This window comes from Malaya genurostris, chromosome 1 (assembly GCF_030247185.1).
Source record: "Malaya genurostris strain Urasoe2022 chromosome 1, Malgen_1.1, whole genome shotgun sequence".
Classification (NCBI taxonomy): domain Eukaryota; kingdom Metazoa; phylum Arthropoda; class Insecta; order Diptera; family Culicidae; genus Malaya; species Malaya genurostris.
Genome location: NC_080570.1, coordinates 12,881,841 through 12,902,516, shown reverse-complemented (window position 1 = coordinate 12,902,516; position 20,676 = coordinate 12,881,841). Strand labels below are relative to the sequence as shown.

General features: G+C 39.8%; 1 protein-coding gene and 1 pseudogene across 1 annotated transcript; one reads left to right on the top strand and one right to left on the bottom strand.

Annotated features, from left to right (window-relative positions):
• The first annotated feature begins 8,057 nt into the window (after window positions 1-8,057).
• LOC131432834 (facilitated trehalose transporter Tret1-like) lies at window positions 8,058-9,607 on the top strand (annotated as a pseudogene).
• Window positions 9,608-9,618: 11 nt separating this feature from the next.
• Window positions 9,619-20,288, bottom strand: LOC131432824 (disintegrin and metalloproteinase domain-containing protein 12-like). The gene is made up of 4 exons (XM_058599366.1): window positions 19,690-20,288; window positions 18,727-18,941; window positions 12,702-12,869; window positions 9,619-12,631 (listed from the first exon to the last, which is right to left on the bottom strand). Exons 1-4 carry the CDS (start codon window positions 19,811-19,813, stop codon window positions 9,890-9,892), a joined length of 3,249 nt encoding a protein of 1,082 aa, XP_058455349.1. The 5' UTR covers window positions 19,814-20,288; the 3' UTR covers window positions 9,619-9,889.
• Between the last annotated feature and the right edge of the window lie 388 nt (window positions 20,289-20,676).

The window sequence follows — 20,676 nt, the reverse complement described above, 5'->3', positions numbered from 1 at the left end:
CATCTTCTCACTCAATTCCGACAGATTTCCGAATCAACCGGTTGTAGGCGAAATTCATTCGGAATCGGTTGTTGAACTGGAGTTGGAATTGATTCGGAATTCCACATGATTTCCACATAGAATTCCGAATGAAAATTTCTCGCCGATTCGAAATTGATTCGGAATCGATTCGGATCTGATAATGTGGGTAGATCCTTCAACTCTTTTACCGATTCCTTCCTTCTTTTACCGATTCAATCGACTTGGAACGCTTACTATGAAGAGACAATTTTAGTTTCAGGAACAGGAAAAAGTCCGCCAGATTTGGCGAATATGGTGCATGAGCGATGACAGGGGTTGCCGCGTTGGCTTCCCACAAATCTGTTCACTTGAGACTTAAACCACTTAACAGTGCAAATCCCTGCCGCTCAAACCACCATTCGATTTGTTAAATACAAACGCTTCCCGACTCTCACATTCCTTCATCTGGTTTTCGTCGTAGTCTGCTGGCCTAACGTTTTTTTATTCCAGGTTGTCAGTTGATTCAAGTGTTTTTCGAAGCTTTTGAATGTGCATTTGAAAAAATTGACGAAAATTGCCTTCAACCGCACTGACGATACAACCCATGCAGCATCAATCATAGTAATCCATGAGTCAGCAGACAAGATTTGACAGCTCTATCAGTCGAACTCTAACCGGGATGGCAAAAACAGTGAACTGCGTTCAAAAGTGTGCGCGTTCAAACGCCGCGTCGAAAACGGGCATCGTGTGGCACTTTGTGGACACCGGGTACGGGCAATATTAGACAAAAATCAGAGCATCGAAAGAAAGCCCGGTTCCGGACGCCCAACGATCTTGAGCGATAAGAAGCTCCAAGGGAAGTTGAAGAGGAAGACTGTGGGACATGAACATACATGTCAGGAAGTGGAAGTCGCGTCCACTGATTTCAGAGGTAGTGGTAGTGGAGTTTGACCTTTTGTTTCAACAGACTTCGCAGCCGATTGGTGTTACGATTCTACTGACACTACGAATCCTTCCAGGTCGGGGCTTGAACATACGACATTGAACCGCCAACCCGACGGGACTATGCAACGGCAGCGGCTGAATATTTTTCCTGGCGAATCGATTTTCCCGGCGAACTGTGATGTGGCGATGGTGATGGACGACGTCTCACCCTGGATGACAACGTCTGACAGGGCACTTGGTAGTTTACTTCCCCCACGAAAAGAGTGAGCACCGAGATGAAGTTCATTTCACACACCAAGTTCCCCAAGAAGGTGCTACCGACGACACGACCAGGCACTTCTAAGAAAAATCGAACTAAAAAGTGTCTGTGAGCGATTTACCGCCAGTTACCACAAATATAGCGACCCCTTGATAATGATAAAAATATTGTTCTCGAGCAACATTGTTTAAGTTGCTATAAACTAAGGAGCCCCGCATAAATAAACATTTTGAGGAAGCTGTGGAATAGTTTAAATAATTAAAATTTTGTGCCCCCAACGCCACTTTCTAAGAGCGACTTAAGAAGTGAGCAGCCAAATTCTACATCCTTCGTGGTGAGTGTTTAAATTTTATTCCTGAGCCCACCATAACGTATTACATTTGTTTTCATTTAGCTAACTCATGTTCTATTCTTTGCAGTTCTCTGTCAACGGAAACCGTCCGAGATGCAAGAGCGGTATACTATTTCCTGACCAATTGTTTGCCAGTTTGCCTCAGATATAACTTTTCCCTGACAGATCTCCCGCCAGATAAATATCTACCGGAACAAGCTAACCATTAGAAAATCATTGTTTAGGAAGGAAGAAGAAAAGTATTTTCCTGGAAAAATATTTCCCAGTAAAAAGTACGTAAGATGAACGCAACAAAATATATGCTCAATAAGGCTTTTCCATGTGAAGTTTATGGTGCCCAAATGTCGCTGCTGCTCACGTGGAGCATTGAATGATTTTTTTTTTTCTCAAAATTGTGACGTATTTGAGGGTCGTCATTTTGCTGCAACACAAATCCTAATCTACAGTGTATTTTCGTTTTTCTAAAATTAACATATTTCTCAATACAATGACAAAGAAATTGAAAGAAATAAGAATTGAAGGCAGGAACTCGTAATTCATTCACTAGATTTTTTTCATACAAATACATGAATTAATATGAGGAGAATAATAAATATGGTGACGAATAAAACAAAACGACTTTCCTTAGTGAGTCCAAGTTTTTCAAGGTTCTAAATTCGATCATTTCAAGAACTTACTGCACAAACGATCCACTCGAGACAGCCGTTGATCCATTTTAATTTTTCGTTATGAAATATCCATTTGCAATTGGGTTTGTTTACATTTCTTAAGTCCTCAATATGCAGTAACCAAGGTTATGGTCACTCAAGTCGGTGTTGAACAGTCGTTCGCACCGCACGCGTATAGCTCTTGGCTCCTGGAATTTTTTTTTTCTGGCTACCTAGAGTTTCATTGATTCAAGGCTTCAGTCTTTTTCAAGGCTACCTGAATCACTAACTAAGTGACTAAGTGATACAAAGAGTGATATTAGAGTGACTAAGTGATACAAAGAGTGATATTAGAGTGACTAAGAAATTAATCAGCCTTTTTTAAGGCTAGCTAGGAGTCTAATCGAAGACTAATTTAGCCTAGTTAATTTAATTTAAAATTTCATTAATTTCAAAAATGCCTGCGTCCAACCGGAAAGGCAACAAGCCTAAGGCTAAAAATAATTCAATACGGAATAAATCACAATCCGTTATTCAACATTTTTCTAATAACATTCACGATCTTATAGAATCTGAATGTAAAAATAAAAGACAACGGACGGATTTCCCTACCGTTGATCCTATGCCGTCTAACAATATTTACGAGATTCTTCCTGAATCCGATTGTAGCGACATAGAAGAAAATTCTTCAAAAATTCCCAAAATGGACGCTTGTCGTTCTGGGAAGAAACATCAATCTATGCCACCAGTGACGGTGATGATTTCCGACTTCAAAGCATTCCGTACTGAGCTTTCTACTTTTCTCCCGGAAGTAAAAGTCTCATTTCAAATCGGACGAAGAGGAGAATGTCGAGTCTTGGTGGATGGATTGGAAGATTACGAACGTCTTATTCGATATTTGTCCGAAAAACTTCATAAATTTTATTCATATGATATAAAATCAGACAGACCCTTCAAGGCTGTCTTGAAAGGATTATCAAATGATCAAAGTATTGATGAAATTAAAAATGAACTAAAAGAATTGCTTGGTTTTGCCCCTTCCCAAGTAATACTTATGAAAAAAAGAGCGAATGGTACTTCTAAGCCACGCTCTGGAATTTCCCATGAACTTTACCTAATACACTTCAATCGAAGTGATGTAAACAATTTGAAAACTTTAGAAAAAGTACGTTTCATTTCCCACATTAAAATTCATTGGGAACATTATAAACGGCATAATCGTATTGCAAACTTAACGCAATGTCGTCGTTGCCAAGGCTTCGGTCATGGAACCAAAAATTGTCATATGGATATACGGTGTTTGAATTGTGGTAAATCGCATTCGAAAGACGCTTGTCCAATGAATGAAACCACTGATAAATTTTCATGTTCAAATTGCAATGGAAATCATAAATCCAATTATTTGAAATGTCCTGTCAGGGAAAAAATTTTAAACGCTCGTTCGCTTAGACAACAAGTCAAATCAACGACCTTAAATTTACAGAACATACCTGAAAATTCTTCTAAGGCACCTGCCAATTCGTCTTCTAACGAAAACAATTTATTGACAGGTAGATCGACCTCGTCATCATCTTCTTCTAATTTCACTTATGCTGGTATATTAGGTAGAAATCTATCTCCTATTTCTTCTAATGTAAATAATCAAAACACAGGACCGCCTTGCAGTTCTTCTTCTAACGAAAACAATTTATTAATAGGTAGACCGGCCAAATCATCTTCTTCTAATGGCAGTCTACCTACAAATATTCCTTCAATGCCATTCGCTTCTTTAAATGAAGTCGATTTAGGCGATATAACTGAAAATAAAATGATCTACCTACAAGATCAACTTTTTCAAATGATCATCCAAATGAATTCGACTTCATCACTTTTTGAAGCATTTCAAATCGGATGGAAATTTGCAAATAATATTATAATGAATTTAAAATTTAACAGTGATGTTAAATAATTATTTGAATATTTTAAATTGGAATGCTCGATCTTTGAAATCGAGTGAAGATGAATTTTATAATTTTCTCAAAGTTCACAAAATTCATATTGCCATTGTGACAGAAACTTTTCTTAAACCAAATGTAAAATTGAAAAGTAATCCACATTATGTGGTTCATCGATTTGACAGGTTTACTGGAATTGGTGGTGGAGTTGCCATTTTTGTCCAACGGCAAATTAAACATCGAATTTTACCTTCTTTCAATACTAAAGTTATTGAAAGCTTGGGAATCGAAGTTGAAACCATTCATGGAATTTATTTCATCGCTGGAGCATATTTGCCATTCCAATGCACCGGCGAACAATTAAATTTCTTTAAAGGCGATTTGCAAAAACTTACAAGATATCGATCGAAATTTTTCGTAATAGGGGACTTAAATGCTAAGCATGTCCAGTGGAATTGTAGGCAAAATAACAGTAATGGTAAAATACTTCATAATCAACTCTCAGCTGGTTACTTTACAGTTCTTCATCCCAGTAATCCTACTTGTTTCTCTTCCGTGAAAAACCCGTCTACAATTGATCTGGTTCTAACAGATCAAAGTCACATTTGTAGTGAACCGATTACTCATGCTGATTTTGACTCAGATCATCTTCCTGTAACATTCAGACTTTCCAACGAAGCTATAATTAATCCAATTAGTTCTATTTTCAACTATCATAGAGCAAATTGGTTGGATTACAGATCTCACATTGAAAATCATGTGGATCATGAAACTATTTTAGAAAATTCTGCGGATATCGACACAGCAATTGATAATTTGAATCATTATATTATCGAGGCTAGAAATCTTTCAGTTCCCAAAGCTCAAACTAAATTAAATTCTCCTATCATCGATGACAATCTTCAACTGCTCATTCGGTTGAAGAATGTTCGTCGACGACAATATCAACGTTCTCGTGATCCTGCTATGAAAAACATAGTTAAGGATTTACAAAAAGAAATTAAACATAGATTTACTCTTTTGCGAAATGAAAATTTCGCTAAAGAAGTTGAACAAATTAAACCATATTCTAAACCTTTCTGGAAACTTTCTAAGGTTCTTAAGAAACCTCAGAAACCTATTCCTGCTCTCAAGGAAGGAAATCAAATACTTCTTACAAATGGCGAAAAAGCTCAAAAACTTGCTCAGCAGTTCGAGAGTGTCCACAATTTTAATTTGAACGTTGTGAGTCCTATTGAAAATGAAGTCTCACTGAAATATGATCATATTTCAACTCAAGTGTTATCACACGATGACATTATTGAGACGAATTTTGATGAAATTAAATCAATTATTAGAAAACTTAAAAACATGAAGGCTCCTGGTAATGATGGAATTTTTAATATTCTTATTAAAAATCTTCCCGATGTTGCCTTGAGACTCCTGGTTAAAATTTTCAACAAGTGTTTTTCATTAGCTTACTTCCCAAAAAGATGGAAAAACGCTAAAGTAATTCCTATCCTAAAACCTGATAAAAACCCAGCAGAAACATCAAGTTATCGCCCAATTAGCTTACTTTCTTCTATCAGTAAACTTTTTGAAAAAATTATCTTGTTAAGAATGATGACTCATATAAATGAGAATTCAATTTTTTTACCAGAGCAGTTTGGATTTCGTCATGAACATTCAACTACTCATCAACTTGTAAGAGTTACGAACATGATAAAAACAAATAAATCTTCTGGGTTATCCACTGGAGTTGCTCTTCTAGACATAGAAAAAGCATTCGACAGTGTTTGGCACAAAGGTTTAATAGCAAAAATGTCTGATTTCCAGTTTCCTATTTATTTGATCAAAATGATTCAAAATTATTTAACTGATCGTACTCTTCAGGTTAGCTATCAGAATTGTAAATCTGAATTGCTACCCGTACGAGCCGGTGTTCCGCAGGGTTCGAGTGTAGCTCCAATCTTGTATAATATTTTCACTTCTGATCTTCCAAATCTACCCGTTGGTTGTCAGAAATCGCTATTCTGTGACGACACAAGTCTGTTAGCCACAGGTAGAAATCTAAGAGTGATCTGCAGTCGCCTACAAAGAAGTTTAAATATTTTCAGTGATTATCTGTCAAAATGGAAAATTAAACCAAATGCAGCAAAAACGCAATTAATTATCTTTCCTCACAAGCCAAGAGCTTCTTTTCTTAAACCAAACAATAATCACATTCTCAAATTGAATGGCTTGGAATTGACATGGTCTGATCAAGCTAAATACTTAGGTTTAACGTATGACAAAAAACTCACTTTCAAGGATCACATTGAAGGAATCCAGGCAAAGTGTAATAAATATATTAAATGTTTATATCCTCTTATAAACAGAAATTCTAAGCTCTGTCTAAAAAACAAATTGTTAATTTATAAACAAATTTTCAGACCAGCCATGCTTTATGCGGTACCAATTTGGTCAAGCTGTTGTTCCACCAGGAAGAAAACGCTTCAAAGGATTCAGAATAAAATTCTGAAAATGATTCTGAAGCGTCCTCCCTGGTTTAGTACAAATGAGTTACACAGACTCACAAATATAGAACCATTAGATGTAATGTCACATAATATTATAAGCAAATTCCGACAAAAATCGATGCAATCTTCAATTGAATCGATTCGCTCTCTGTATTAGTTAGTAAGTTAGTATATAAGTTCCTTTTCCCCATTACACAATACAAGTAGGTTTAGAATTTTCCCTACACAAAAATCTCAGAATTGCGGAAGCAAATGATGTCTTCATGGTAATAACCAAATCATATATATATATAACAGGGCTGAAAAGTCACCACTTGTGGCTGAACACCCAATTTAAATCTTAATAATTTAATTTTAACTCATATTCCAATAAATAGTTATTTAAAAAAAAAAAAATAAAAAAAAAAAAAAAAAAAAAAAAAAAGGTTATGGTCACTGTTATTCAAAATCAATAACTTATCAATTTGTGCTGCCAGTTTCAATAATTTTTCAAATGATTCCGTTTTGACATTACCAGTTACTGAGGGGTAGTTAAATTTATGATACAGTTTGGATAGACGAGTGGCAGGTCGTGTCGTCGGTGCTACTGTGGCTGACAATCAGCTAGAAGGGGACGTCAAAGCTGCCCTTTTTTTCTCGTTCCGGACTGTGAACGTGAACGAAGAGATTCATAGTATAAAATGCCTGCCGGAAGTTGCGTCGTTCATCAAGAAATACCTTAAGGGCGAAGACGCGGTGTTCTGGCTGGATCTGGCGTCAGCCCACTTCTCGAAGCGATCGTTGGAGGAGATGGAGTGGCTCGTCAAACGTCCTCCAGTTGCATCCCATCGAGAATTTCTGGGCCAACCTGAAGCGTAAGATCTACTCCAACAATTTCATCGTGAAAATTGAGTAGAAATTGATAAATGGAACGAAGAAAGAGCTCCAAAACATGCCTACCCGCATGTTTTCGTCCGCCATGACGAATGTTTCGGTTAACTTGCCGGCCTTCTGGCTTGCAAGGACGTAGAGATTTTCCACAAGTAAGTTTAAATAATTACCTTCCACGGAAAATTTATCAAAAGCAATTATCTGGCTTAGCTTTTGTTTTATAATCATCCGAAACAGTCCATTTTTTTTCAATGCAAACGTTACTATTTCGGGTGATCATTTTTTCGGCCTTGCTGAACTTGCGTTAAAGCCAACTATTTCGAGTTCCTCTAGTTTTAAAAAAGGCCCCTTAACGCAGATTTGGTATGATACTGCTTCATTTGTGGAAAAAACTAAAATATCCGGCGAGATATCTTCGATTCCGTGAGTATCTTATCGATTCGTATGACGCCTGTATTGTTTACAACACTATCAGGGCAACTATTTACCCGTTTTCACTATGATGATTTCGATAGCCGATAGTAGCAGATACTCAGTTTGATAGTAACTGTTGAATGTAACAGGATGCATCGCACCAAGGCTACGGTTCGGGAATTTATGGTAGCTGCAATCGGTAAGCTTTCAAACCCATAACAAAACCCCTTGATTAACAGTAGGCTAATACATATCGTAGCAAGCCTTTCCGCCGTTGCCATGGGTTTGGCACTTGGTTGGCCATCACCGATGTTCCGCAAGCTCACGGAGGTCAACTTGGAGGATAATCCCATTGGATACGTTATCGTGGAAGCCGAACAATCCTGGATCAACTCGATTCTGGCGATCGGTGGCTTTTCCGGACCGTTCGCAGCGGGTTACGCTGTCGATCGGGTTGGTCGAAAGATAGCTCACCTGTTGAGCAGTGTCATCCATATTGTCGGATGGGTTATGCTGTTGTTGGCAGAATCAGTCCCACTAATGATCGCTGCCCGTTTCGTACTAGGATTCGGAAATGGGTACATTCTGATCACACTGACCATGTACATTGGTGAAATCGCAAGTGACAAATACCGGGGAATTCTTGGATCCTTGCTGCAAATTGGCCAAACTGGTATGTTTCCAATAATTAGACATCTAACGACATTCCATTGATCCGTCATTCTAGTTGGTATCCTGTATGTTTACTGCATCGGTCCCTACGTTCGGTACTACGCGTTCCAGTGGATCTGCTGTGCGATTCCGATTGCATTCGGCATAGGGTTTATCTTCATGCCGGAGACTCCACACTATTTCGCATCGAAGGGCCAGTACAATAAGGCGACCGCTTCGTTGATGTATCTTCGTGACGCTACAGCGGAGGAAGTTCAACCGGATCTTCAGAGCGTTAAGGAGTATCTCCATCAGGAACAGGAACAGAACAGTTCGAATGCATTCCGGAAGCTCTTCACCTACCGACCGAATCAGAAAGCGATTCTGATAAGCTTCTGTTTGCTGTCGTTCCAACAGTGGACCGGAATAGACTGTATTCTGTCCAACAGTGAGCTTATCTTCGACAAAGCGCATTTCTCACTTTCAGCTGACGTTTCCACCATTATCATTGGTGTCGTTCAAACGGTCTGCTGTTGTATCACTCTTCTGTTCGTCGATCGCGTTGGACGCAAACCCGTACTGCTGTGGTCTTCGCTAGGACTGGCCATATCGCTTGGCTTGCTGGGAAGCTATTTTTTGCTGGAACCGATGAGTATTCCATCCGCGCACATCAGTTGGATTCCGTTGACCGGCATGATCGCATTTATCTCCATCTACAATTTCGGTTTCGGTCCCGTTCCCTGGATAATAGCCGGGGAGATTTTTTTCCTATGATGTAAAAGCTTTGGGCAACACGATCAACGTGTCTGTGACGTGGGTGTTGGATTTCCTGGCGTTACGATTTTTCCTACTGATCAGCGAATCGCTCGGATTCGAGTGGGCCTTCTGGATCTTCGCGATCGTGTGCGTTGCTGCGTTCATCTTCTCACTGATGTTCGTCGTAGAAACCAAGGGACTGAGTTTACAGGAGATTCAAAAACGACTCGGCGAACCGTCCAAGAAGGGATAGGTCATCGTGCTCGGTAATGAAAGTTGTGCTGTCTTTGTTTACTTCTTCGTGTGATCATAATAAATTGACTAGTTTCGTTATTTAATATTCGATATCATAAGTACCTAATTGTTGCAAGCAGTCTAGTTGAGAGTTGTTTACTCGTAATGATATGAGAGATTCTTACGGTCTAAGGGATAGCACTTCTACGAAGTTCAGTATCGTTACAAATCACAAATCTTACCACTACAAAATTTGCTTCAAATATCAACAAACATTCAATTGCGCTTAAAACAGTACCAATAAATACACAAAATCCGGAACAACGTTATCATCGTTTGATGCCTCCGGCGACTTGGTCTAAGTTCAGTTTAGCCTTCAGGGCCGCTAGGTTACCGTTGCTGCCAACAACAGTCATCCCATCCTCGCCATCCCTGATGGCAGGTTTTCTCGTTAGCGGAGGTCTGCTTCTGTTGGATGCTGCTGGAGGAATCTGAGGCAGTTTCCGAGCAGTTTTCGGTTTGCCCTCACCGAGTTGGTTGTCAAAAGATTGTGATGGTTTCTGAGGTAGGCTCGGTTTTGGGCTCGAAGTGAGATCTTGAGATTTCGGCGATAATGGTTTTGGTGCCACGACTGGACGAGTCGGTTTCTTAGGATCAAAACATTCTTCCGTTATTTCGTCTAGGTTCTCTCGGCTAAGATTCGGAGTGCGGGGTTTCACTTTCTTCAATGTAACAGAAGCGAACGGATTCGCGGGAGGTTCCTCCGTTACTGGACTTCTTTTCGGATGAACCTCAGCAATAATGTTTTGAAATTCACCGATTGTTTTCTGTCTGGGCAGTTCCGGTAGCCGACGTTGAGGATTTTCGTCACTCTTCGAACGGTTGTTTTGAAAGTTGTGCACTTTCTTAAGTTTCACTTGACTTAAAAGCGTCCCGAAATTTGGTTCTTGACTGTCCTGGACGGGTGGTGTGTCCATGGATGCTTTCTGATCACTGGCACTCAACAATGGACTCTCGGAATCCACACTGATCGAACGCTGTTCCAGCAGAATTGCCGGAATTCCTTTGGCTTTAATTTCATGTATTGCCTCGTGGGCATCCAAAAGATTTGAGCTTAACATAAACGGAGAGTTAACAACTTTGTTTTCTATGGTCACCTTACCGCTATTGTTGATATTAACTTTGATAAAGTGTTGAGCTGGTTCGATGGTCGGAACAGGTATCGAAGGAGCAGCTCGTGTCGGTCCCAAATCGGTACTTGTTATGATCTGCGTAGCGCACTGTACCGGCGAAGAGATCATCAGTCGTGGTGGTTTTGGCGGCCCAAGTGCTGTCGGTGAAACTGGTGGAACCATTTGACCGTACTTCCGCATTCGGAACTTCATCAAGATCTTTCTCAACAGCTCACCTAGTACACTTCGGTTGAGGTATAAAAATCCGGCCATCGCAGCACACAGAATAACACCCGCAACATACAGCGCTAGAGTAACATGACTAGAACCATCCGGATCTGCTATTGGTCCACTATCAACCGAACCTCCCAGTCCTGATTTCTCACAAAATTGGCCTCCATATCCTTCATCACAATGGCAATTCCCTTCACTATTACATACTCCATGATCGCTGCAACCATCCACACAATCCTCACCGATGTCGTTCTCTTGCAGATGAGTTAACGATACACATTTCTGCTTCCAGCACATTTTCCCTGTGCCACACTTCGCCCCATCCGGGACCAGCCCGGGATTGGTAACTTCTAAACCTAAATCTACTATGGCAGAATTACAAACGGTGGACCGCACCGTACCTCTTGGTCCATAATGACTGAATTTGGTCGTAGTAAGCTTCGAATACGCTTGCATTCCGTAGTCTAGCTTCTCGTTCCTATGGCTACAATGTAACAATCCACACATAACGTCTTCCTGTCGGCACTTTACAAAATCACCCATCTGCTGATCGTTCCCACAGTTGCCAAAAATTGTTCCATTCAAATTGGTTTGATAACAATAATCGTCGATGGATTTGGCCGTAGAACCCCACAGCACCCTACACTGACTGTCACGTGTCCTGCATTGTCCCTGATAACAAAACGCCTTTCCACCAGCACACGGTTCCGTATCACGCAAGTAAACATTTTTCGGACAAAAAGCCGTTTGTCCATCGCAGAACTCGGGCAAATCGCATTCACCAGTAGCAGCGCGACATCCAGATCCCGCCTGTCTCAGCTGACAACGTTCCAAATCGCAACACTCACCGGTAGCACAGGTAGAGTTCACCGTTAAGCGACAGGTCAAAGCATCACAGCATTTTGTGTCGCATACGTGAGGCAGACCACAGTCACATTCTTCACCGGGTTCCAACAGTCCGTTGCCGCAGGTACTCTTGACAAACATTTTGGCCGGTTTGTTCTTCAGACAAGCCCCGATTCCATGCCGTAAACCTATTTCCAACGAATCCAAACTACACGAACTCCAATCTTTGGGTGCCGCTTGACTTCGAACAGTTTTCGATGCCATAACACAGTTTCCACTCGGGCATCGACATTCGGGTCCATCGTGGTCTATGTTGAAATTGTGACCCATCTCATGGGCAACCGTACTGGCTTGTAGTGCTACGAAGTTCGTATCTACGACTTCTACCCCTCCAGAGCCGGCGTAAGTACACATGGAACCCATTTCTGCTTTTCCAACCACGCTATCGGAGAAGTGCACCCCGGTCAGCAGTTGAGCATTGTCATGCGGAATCATCTTCAGCAGTGTGTTCCGACGATAGCTGAGAAAGTTTTCCAAAGTCTTTTTGGAATCCTCGGTGATATCGATTGCGTCCCTATCGGTCCAAATTACAACACCGACAAGGGCCAGATAAATATTCAATGGACGGTAGATGGCATTCATGATGTTTACCAGGTCCAAACAGTATCGATGAATCCGTTGGATGTTACTGGTGATGCGGTACAAGCTGCGATCGATCACCAGAACCAATTCGACGTAGTTGGACGAAGCGGTCGATCGGAACGCAGTTCGAAAAGAGTCCACCGGTGGGGATGGAAATGCTTCGAAAGCACGTTTTACCTAAAATAACAATAGAAGACGTTAGTTAGTGTACAAACAATGTGACATTTAAATGCACAGCATTACATACCCGTTGCGGAGATACTGTTCGGGTTAGTTTGTAGACGAAATTGTGCGACTGTGAGTCATCCTCGTCGAATTCCAGCAGATAGGTTTCGCAGGAACCATAGACAATTCCTCGTGTGCCGTTACATGTGGAAAGTGCCACGTACGATCCGGGTTGATTGCGAATGGTGCCCTGTGTTGTGCATTATAGAGAAAAAATCAGTTAGCGTTAGTTTTTGTTTTTACTGCAATCAAAACAAGCGATGCAAGCAGCAACAAAATTGCTGGTCAACTAGATGTGTGTTTCTTTTTTAGATATATCCTGTTCTATCTCCTGTCAAATCACCTTTTCTTCTGAGCAAAAAAAAATCCGAAATTAGAATATCAAACTAAAGGAACGTGTTGTTTTTTTTTCTCTTCGACAACTTTAACCGAAAATTAGTGTTTGCTTGGTCATCATTCGCCGGGTATCTTTCTTCATAGCAGAAGTTGACTGTTTCCCAGAAACGTTATTGAAATTCTTATTGGTAAAGATTGGTATGTCCCATGGCTACGAGTAATCAGATATCATTTCAGTTAAGTTAAGCAAAAAAATCCAAATTAATCAATTCTCGATTGATTGTTCAGAAAGCCGTAAGAGCAAGTGACAGTCTCTCCAAGCCTAATCCAAGTCTAAGTTTACTACTATTTCCCGTCATTTTCACAGAATCATTTTACGACATACTCGAAAAAACTAACGAACAATTAATTTTCGTGACTGATTTAGTTTGTTTAGAGTTTAACAGGTGCAATTTAATTGATATTATCGATTATCTTGAACTTGATCGTCTAGCAAACATGAGATCATCCAAGTAACCAGGAAAATTGCATCTACTCGTATCAGAAAAAAATGTCGAGTAGTTAGATGATGAGATTGCAGCAATTATCCATATTCCCAGATCATCTCCCAACCGAACTGAGTAATGTAAGTCTTACTCGACTGTTCGGTTTCGAGTGCTCAATCACCTCGATTGATCGTTTCGAATGTGTGCGTGTGGAAATGAATCAAATCAACGTAGGTCATTTTTAAAATTTATTTCTCAGTTATAGAAATGGAGCTGGTAGCAAAATGTTGGCTGGATTTACAAGTAAATTACAAATATTTTTATAGGAATTTAATATTGATTTGGTAGATGACTAATTCTTCACGTTCAATGTTGACTTGTAAATTAAGATTTTTGTTAGAAAAAAAACTTTCATGAAAAAACTACGAAGCTAATCAACATTAAAATGTGCAGAATGAGATGAGTGTGGAAAGATTGCGTCAATTCTCTCCGCTTTTTCTCACCCAATTCCAACAGAATACCTAACGAATCTATTGGCGGTAAGTTTTCATTCAGAACCGGTTGTTGCACAGTTTGAATTTGAACGCAAATCGAAATCATTCAATTTGCCAGATGATCAACCAAAAAAACGGGAACATTAACGCGATCACATTTGAGTACTTCAAAGTCTGGTTACAGAGCAACCCGGGTAAGTAAATTTAATGGCGTTTTTCATTGAAAAACACTGGTGGCGTGGATTGCTCTGATTTTACACTTTCGAGCAGAAATGGCAATGAAACACCGTTAAAATATTGCATTTCTGCTCGAAAGTGCAAAACCAGAGCAATCCACGCCACCAGTGTTTTTCAATGAAAAACGGCATAAGTAACTGAAATACAAATGCCAAAACAATAAAAAATATGTCACACTCTTGTTTCTCGACTGTAGTGGTTCGCTTTGATAAACGTTCGAATGCATTTTTCAGACTTTACTCATGTATAAAGAAAACTTGAGTAGTTTGGTCCATAGCTGCAAATTGCTTGTTAAATCAGAAGTTTCTGTGAGAACTAAATCACCTGCTTTAACCAATCTAGTGGTATAATGGTGCGTTTCTCATGATCATGATCCATTTTAGAGTTTCTTACCACCAGAGATGGCACCAGAGTTACACGGGTTTCTGTGTCGTGTATGAAATCTTCTTCTTCTTCTTCTTCACTTCTGGTGGCGTCACCTCACTTGAGATGACGCCGATTGATGATACAGCGATTTAGCTATATTGCCAGTTAGTTTTCGTTTATAGTCCAATGGACTTTCTTTTCACTGGACTACAAGTGAAACCCTCGCTATGTGACAACGTGGAGTCACCGAAGTACGGATGAAAATCCTTTCTTTCTCGCGAAATACTCGAATTTTCACCGCACTAACACGATACAACGTGTTCACTCGTTGAGGGTTTCACCGGAAGTCGTGTATGGAATCGAAGTGAGTTCCGTTTTTGAGTCACTTGACCACTATTTCCGATACTTCTGGAATCGGAAACTAGACGCTGGTACTGGTAAAGTCAAAGTCAATTTTCTTATCATAAATTAATCAGATCCTCAAATTGGAACACATTTCAGCGCAAATTGGGAGAGCTTTGGCATTCTGTTCAACGTCACTTTAAACTATAGTTTGTAATTTTTAGCACTCATCACCATTGTTGGGAAACTTGCGATTAGAAAAAGTTCATATCATTATTTCTCGTGAAAAAATCAGTTCAAGAGATTAATAAAAACTCGGCGGCGGAACCATTTTCTGTCATAATTTTGAACGAAACAACTCAGTCATTTGTTGAAGGATTGATATAATTTAACAACCAATCGATTCGATCGATTTTTTCATTCATGAAACAAGAGTCCTCAAAACTCTGAACCTCGAATTTCACAAGTGATTTTTTGTGTTAGCAAAACTTGGTGACGAAATTCCACCCACAGAAATATCACCAAAGATATAATCGAAAGGGAGTAGAGTCTCCGATGATATTTCGTACAATCATCATACAAACAACAATATTTTTGCCACATTCCAAATAAGTATGATTGAAAGAAGTAACAGGAGCGCAGCATTTTGCACTTCTCGAACACACAGCAGGCGCAACGTTTGAATGAAGCATTTGAATTTGTATAGCGATAACCAGCACTCCTGTTACTTCTGTGTCCGTTATTCAAGCAAAATTGACTTATATTTTTTAATTAGCTGCATAATAAAATCACCACTAGTGATCCATTTATCAATTACCTTACTCGCACTGAACATTTTCAGAAAGGTTCACACTTAAAACCGTTTCTCGAGCTCGGCATAATGAAATGCCGAATGAGATCGGCAACACAACATTTTACTGATCATTCAGTAATCCACACACTCTTTTCCGAAAATCGTTAAAGTAATATGCTATGCAAATCTCGGAATTTGTTTGCCGAGATTCAGCAAGAAAATTCATATCCCAGAAAACAGTGCGAACATTTTTCTTAACTATCATCGAGAAGAATGTTCGCTAGTGAATTTTTCATTACTGATTTTTCACCATGTGATATCAGTTTCAGAGAGAATCACGGTTGCAAAAAATAATAGTGGATCCGAATCAGGAATCAGAACTACTAATAGGCTCAAGTGGCACATTCTCGTAGTTTGTTGGAGATTTGCGCGTTGCCGTAACTTCTCATCAAGGGAAGAATAAAAGGAACATGGAATAGAATGCTGAACGATCTGCAGGTGCCAGGATTTCGAAATTTTACAAAAGCGACACCATTCTGCTACCCGGAAGAATGCAAAACGATTCGCAGTATGTATGAGCAGAAGTATATTCGGCACCCGATAAGGGTTGCCAAACAATCTGCTGAAACCCATTAAGATCAATAAAGAAAGGATACATTCACTCCAGGAAGAACGATGAACCCCTCTGACTAAAGCTATATTGGGTGAGAAACGAAAGAATATGCTTTAATTTTTGCTCCGCTTACACAGACACAACCATGTATGGAAAACCAAAAACCCGGATACGTAGTTGCGTCAATGCGTAATTTTTTGATCGATGAAATTTTTGTCTGAATTACGATTTACGATTTACGAAATTAAGATTTTTTCCCAACAATGGTACTTGCATGAACTGAACAAATTTGTCGTTTATAAGCACTACCGACTACAATAATTGCCAAAAAATCAATGCCTTAGATGTTCGGAAAGTATATCAAAAATATTAAATAATACTTCATGTACACATTATTACACACCAGAAAAACTAGGCTACGTTGCCCACTTGAACGCTTGATCCAAAACCATAGGTGAATTGATTTTGAAAGAACTTGTCCATATTGCGTATGCGGTTTCAACTGAAAATTGAACGAAAGTTTCAGAAACTGTAGCGATTTGTCGGGAATTTGACAAGATATGTACAAAACAACTATAAAGAAATTGTTCAACAACTGGAAAAACACCGCGAAACCCAAGTAACAATTCGAATGCCTTATGGTTTTGATTATAATTTGTAGGAGTTTTGTAATTGATTTTTCAATCACTACCTGTTTTATGACAACTATAATAAGTGTCCCTTTGGACAAGTAATTTTTAAAGCTTCTATAAAACCCTTTACCTACACTAACAACTGGACTAAAAATAAAACAATTTGTACTAGAATAAAACCATACAAACAATCCTAATATTGCTTTCAAACGTTTTCCTTAAAAAACATTTTTGTCAGTTAAATTCTTTTAAAAATCTAGTTTTGTGTGTGTGTGTGTGCGTGTTCATTGGATGACAGTTTCACTTAGAGCAAATTTGAGGGTTCCAAAGTACATTTATGCCACATTTGTTGTGGGCTATTTGATTTATCGCTTCTTAGATTAAGAGCAATTTGCAATAAAGAAAATTTTAAGGCCGCCATTATGACGTTCTTTGCCGTAGCATTTATTGACATCAAACAAACTTCGAAATGCAAAACGAGGAAATATGATGGACTTTTATGATTCATTTTCAGAACTTATGCAGAAGTTTTAACGCCACGAAATAGTTTTATACAAAAATGGCGAATCACAAACAATAATTTTCATAAATCATGGAGATTTTCGCAGAAACCGCATTTATTTCAAGGAGATTAGTTATAATTCTTATTTCTATCCATACATTCACGATAAAAATAAAAGCGCAGAAAGTTTTTACGTTCGGAAAAAGCCTCAAACTTGTAAATAGAATCTAATATATTCTTACTAATTGCATTCAAAGCAGACATGACACACACATAGTCAAGAAAAATATCATCAAAACGACAGCTTATTCATAGCGGAGTTCATTTCATCCGAATAAATTTAATGTTGATCGTAAAGCTGGTTTCAATTTTTTTTTGAATTTGAAGTTTTAACGCAGGTTCATGCTAATTCTTCATTTTGCTATATAAACCTTATGAAGAATGGTCCACTTGACGGGAACATGCTCTTATAAAGGTTTTCAGTAGGCTTTCGTGGAGTTTAAAGTTTAAATGCAAGATTTATTATGTAGCATTGAAGACAGCTACAAGTATTTATTAATATTTAAAATGACATTTGGGAAGCGGAATCAATTTCTACGTAAATTGTTAATCGAGGAAAAGGATTTCCAGTTGTAAATTTAGTAGGTGTCTTAAATCGATGTTGATTGTAGAATGCGTATGTTTCCGTGGAAAATCTTGGATTACCCTCTTAAACTTCATTTACGAAAGCCGTAGATCTGCAGAATTTTTCGAAATTCAAATTTCACATATTTTACTGATTGGACAGCAAAATGCAACGAAGTTTACAGTTGACGCAAATAGTTCAATGCAGGCCCGTACCCAGGATTTCATTTCGGGAGGGGCCCAAAGATAAAAAAATAATGTTACTGAAGATTGCTTATGTACCTAATTCTCGGTGTGCCCTTTACGGGTGTTTTTAACAGACATTTTAAACTTTTACACTGGAACTGTTATTGTGTTACGTTTTTTTGCGTTTACTGGCTTGTTATTTCTGCAACACATGTCTTAGACCTTTTAAATAATTATATGTCTGTTTTTGATTTCGGGAGGGGCCCGGGCCCCTTGGCCCCCCCCTCTGGGTACGTGACTGGTTCAATGACAGCCCAGTGCAGAACCGTAATATTTTATGTTTCAACATTTAAAAATATATAAGACAGCAAGAATTGTGTGTTAAATATGTTATATTTGACGTTGAACAATGCCGAAGACGTAAATTCAAAACTCACGTGATAGTGGCACAGCTCCACCTCATGGTCTTGCAAACGTCGGACTTGCTCCACACCGTTCGTCTGCACACTGAGAAAGTGCTCGTTGGGCACCAGTTCATCGTTGAGGTGTAAATCCAGCGTCACATTCGCGCCATCCAGAACATAACTTACACTAAGTTGTCCGCCGTTTTGAAGTAAAACCGGAAATATTCTAGCGTAAGGTTCAAAGCCTCCTGCAAACAAACCAAAAAAAAATACAGGTGAAAACGATTTATTTATCATCGATTATTCAAATGTGTGACGAATGGCAACGGGAAACCCCCGGAATGTGTACTGCCCCAGAGAAAGTAGTGCCCGGGGATGAAACGTCATCGAGAAGTGAACACACGCGAAGCGAATGAATGTGCATAGCCTCCTTCGATGTGCAACAGGTGATTCCGACCCCGATTCTCGGCTCGGCGCCTGACGACTGACGGTGGTGAAACCCTGCCAATAAACCTCGACATTCATTTTACGCTCCAGCAGCAGCAGAACCCATCAGAATTGTTTGCGCTAGCCCTCTTCTATTTGTGTTCTGATAGCAGATAGCAACTTCCGCACTTGTGGGCACATTCTAATAGTTGTGCCTTGAGCAATGCGAAAACCGGAAGCAACCGCAGATGGAACCGACGACGTGAGAGTATGAACGAATGAATCATAATCAATCGTGTTTTGTTGAAGAAGTTGAAGTGAAGAGGAATCATCATCGCTCCTTTTTGTTTTGCCATGTACTACCACTGAGCGGTCCGCATATACAGTGAAGTAAATGTTTCTTTCCTTTCGCTTTGTGCGATGTCGAATAGGAAACTCAGATGATTCATCGAATCGCGTTAACCAGTGAGACGACCGTTTTGTGTAATGGAATTCTAAGAAATGCATCCGGGGCACGATTGTTGGACGTTCGAACCAAGCCGATTCCCCGAACCGATAATTTTCACTTACCTTCACTTTGGTGATTTCGGGACCAACCGGACAATCCAGCGTTCGAAGGTCCGCTGAGCTTTAGTTCACCGTTAACCGCCACTATCACAGACAGTAGTAAACAGAAGGCACTCGTTAATGACATTGCACCGCACTCGGGTCGTAAAGAATTTTGTATGCTTCTTCTTCCGGACAGAGAATTATCACTAAGAAAACACTCGCCCGCACGGCTCACTAGCCACTTGAACGCACTTGATATCCACTGATGATGGCGATGCCGAAACTCATCGCTCTAGAGCTCTAGAGGTCAAATCACTTGCAAATGGCACGTTCCCGAAACTTGAAAGAGCTTGTTTCCCAGGCGAAATTCCACCTTCAAGTACCAGGCCGGTTTTCGGTTGCGAACTCACTTGGCACCGCACGAACCAAAAAATCGTATTTCTGTTCGTCGAATTTCTACGCGCCGTTCCTGTGCTAATGGATGACTAACTAACTGGTTTCCACCTCGTTCTCGGAATCCACCAGCGGAGGACGCTCACTCGAGCCTAATCATCACAACAACAACGAACAAACGGTGCGTCTTTATCCAGTCGCGGTCGCTAAACTTCTGAATCAAACACCGCCAGCTGGCAGTTATAATAGTAGTCTGAACGATTAACGAGGGCTTGTACGGAGCAAACCGCGGTCTGGGATTCATCGCCACCACATTACGATAGGAGTTCATTTTCCCCCACTCTCTGTGTCTCTTATTTGTTTTTTTTTGTGTAGGTTTGCGGTAGCTTCATTCATATCAAGCGGCCTGCTTTGACTGATATGAACTGGGGCTCGTCCTCATCCATCACAACAACATATCAACTGCTGAAAAACTTTGTTACAAACCACTTTCAAGAACTACTTGTACAGCAAGCCGTGGTCGTCTTATCGCCTATTTCGGATACTGAAGCCGCATTTATGGAAGCACCGTTTCAGGTCTCATTCATAAAATCGAATATCCAGCGGCACTCCCAT

What these genes read in the sequence shown, in the direction of transcription:
- LOC131432824 (XM_058599366.1), bottom strand. Translation starts at nt 19,813, where the DNA reads ATGTCATTAACGAGTGCCTTCTGTTTACTACTGTCTGTGATAGTGGCG. An exon ending in CCGAAATCACCAAAGTGAAG is followed by an intron (nt 18,942 to 19,689) that starts GTAAGTGAAAAT and finishes GTTTGTTTGCAG; the next exon opens with GAGGCTTTGAACCTTACGCT. An exon ending in TGGAGCTGTGCCACTATCAC is followed by an intron (nt 12,870 to 18,726) that starts GTGAGTTTTGAA and finishes TGCACAACACAG; the next exon opens with GGCACCATTCGCAATCAACC.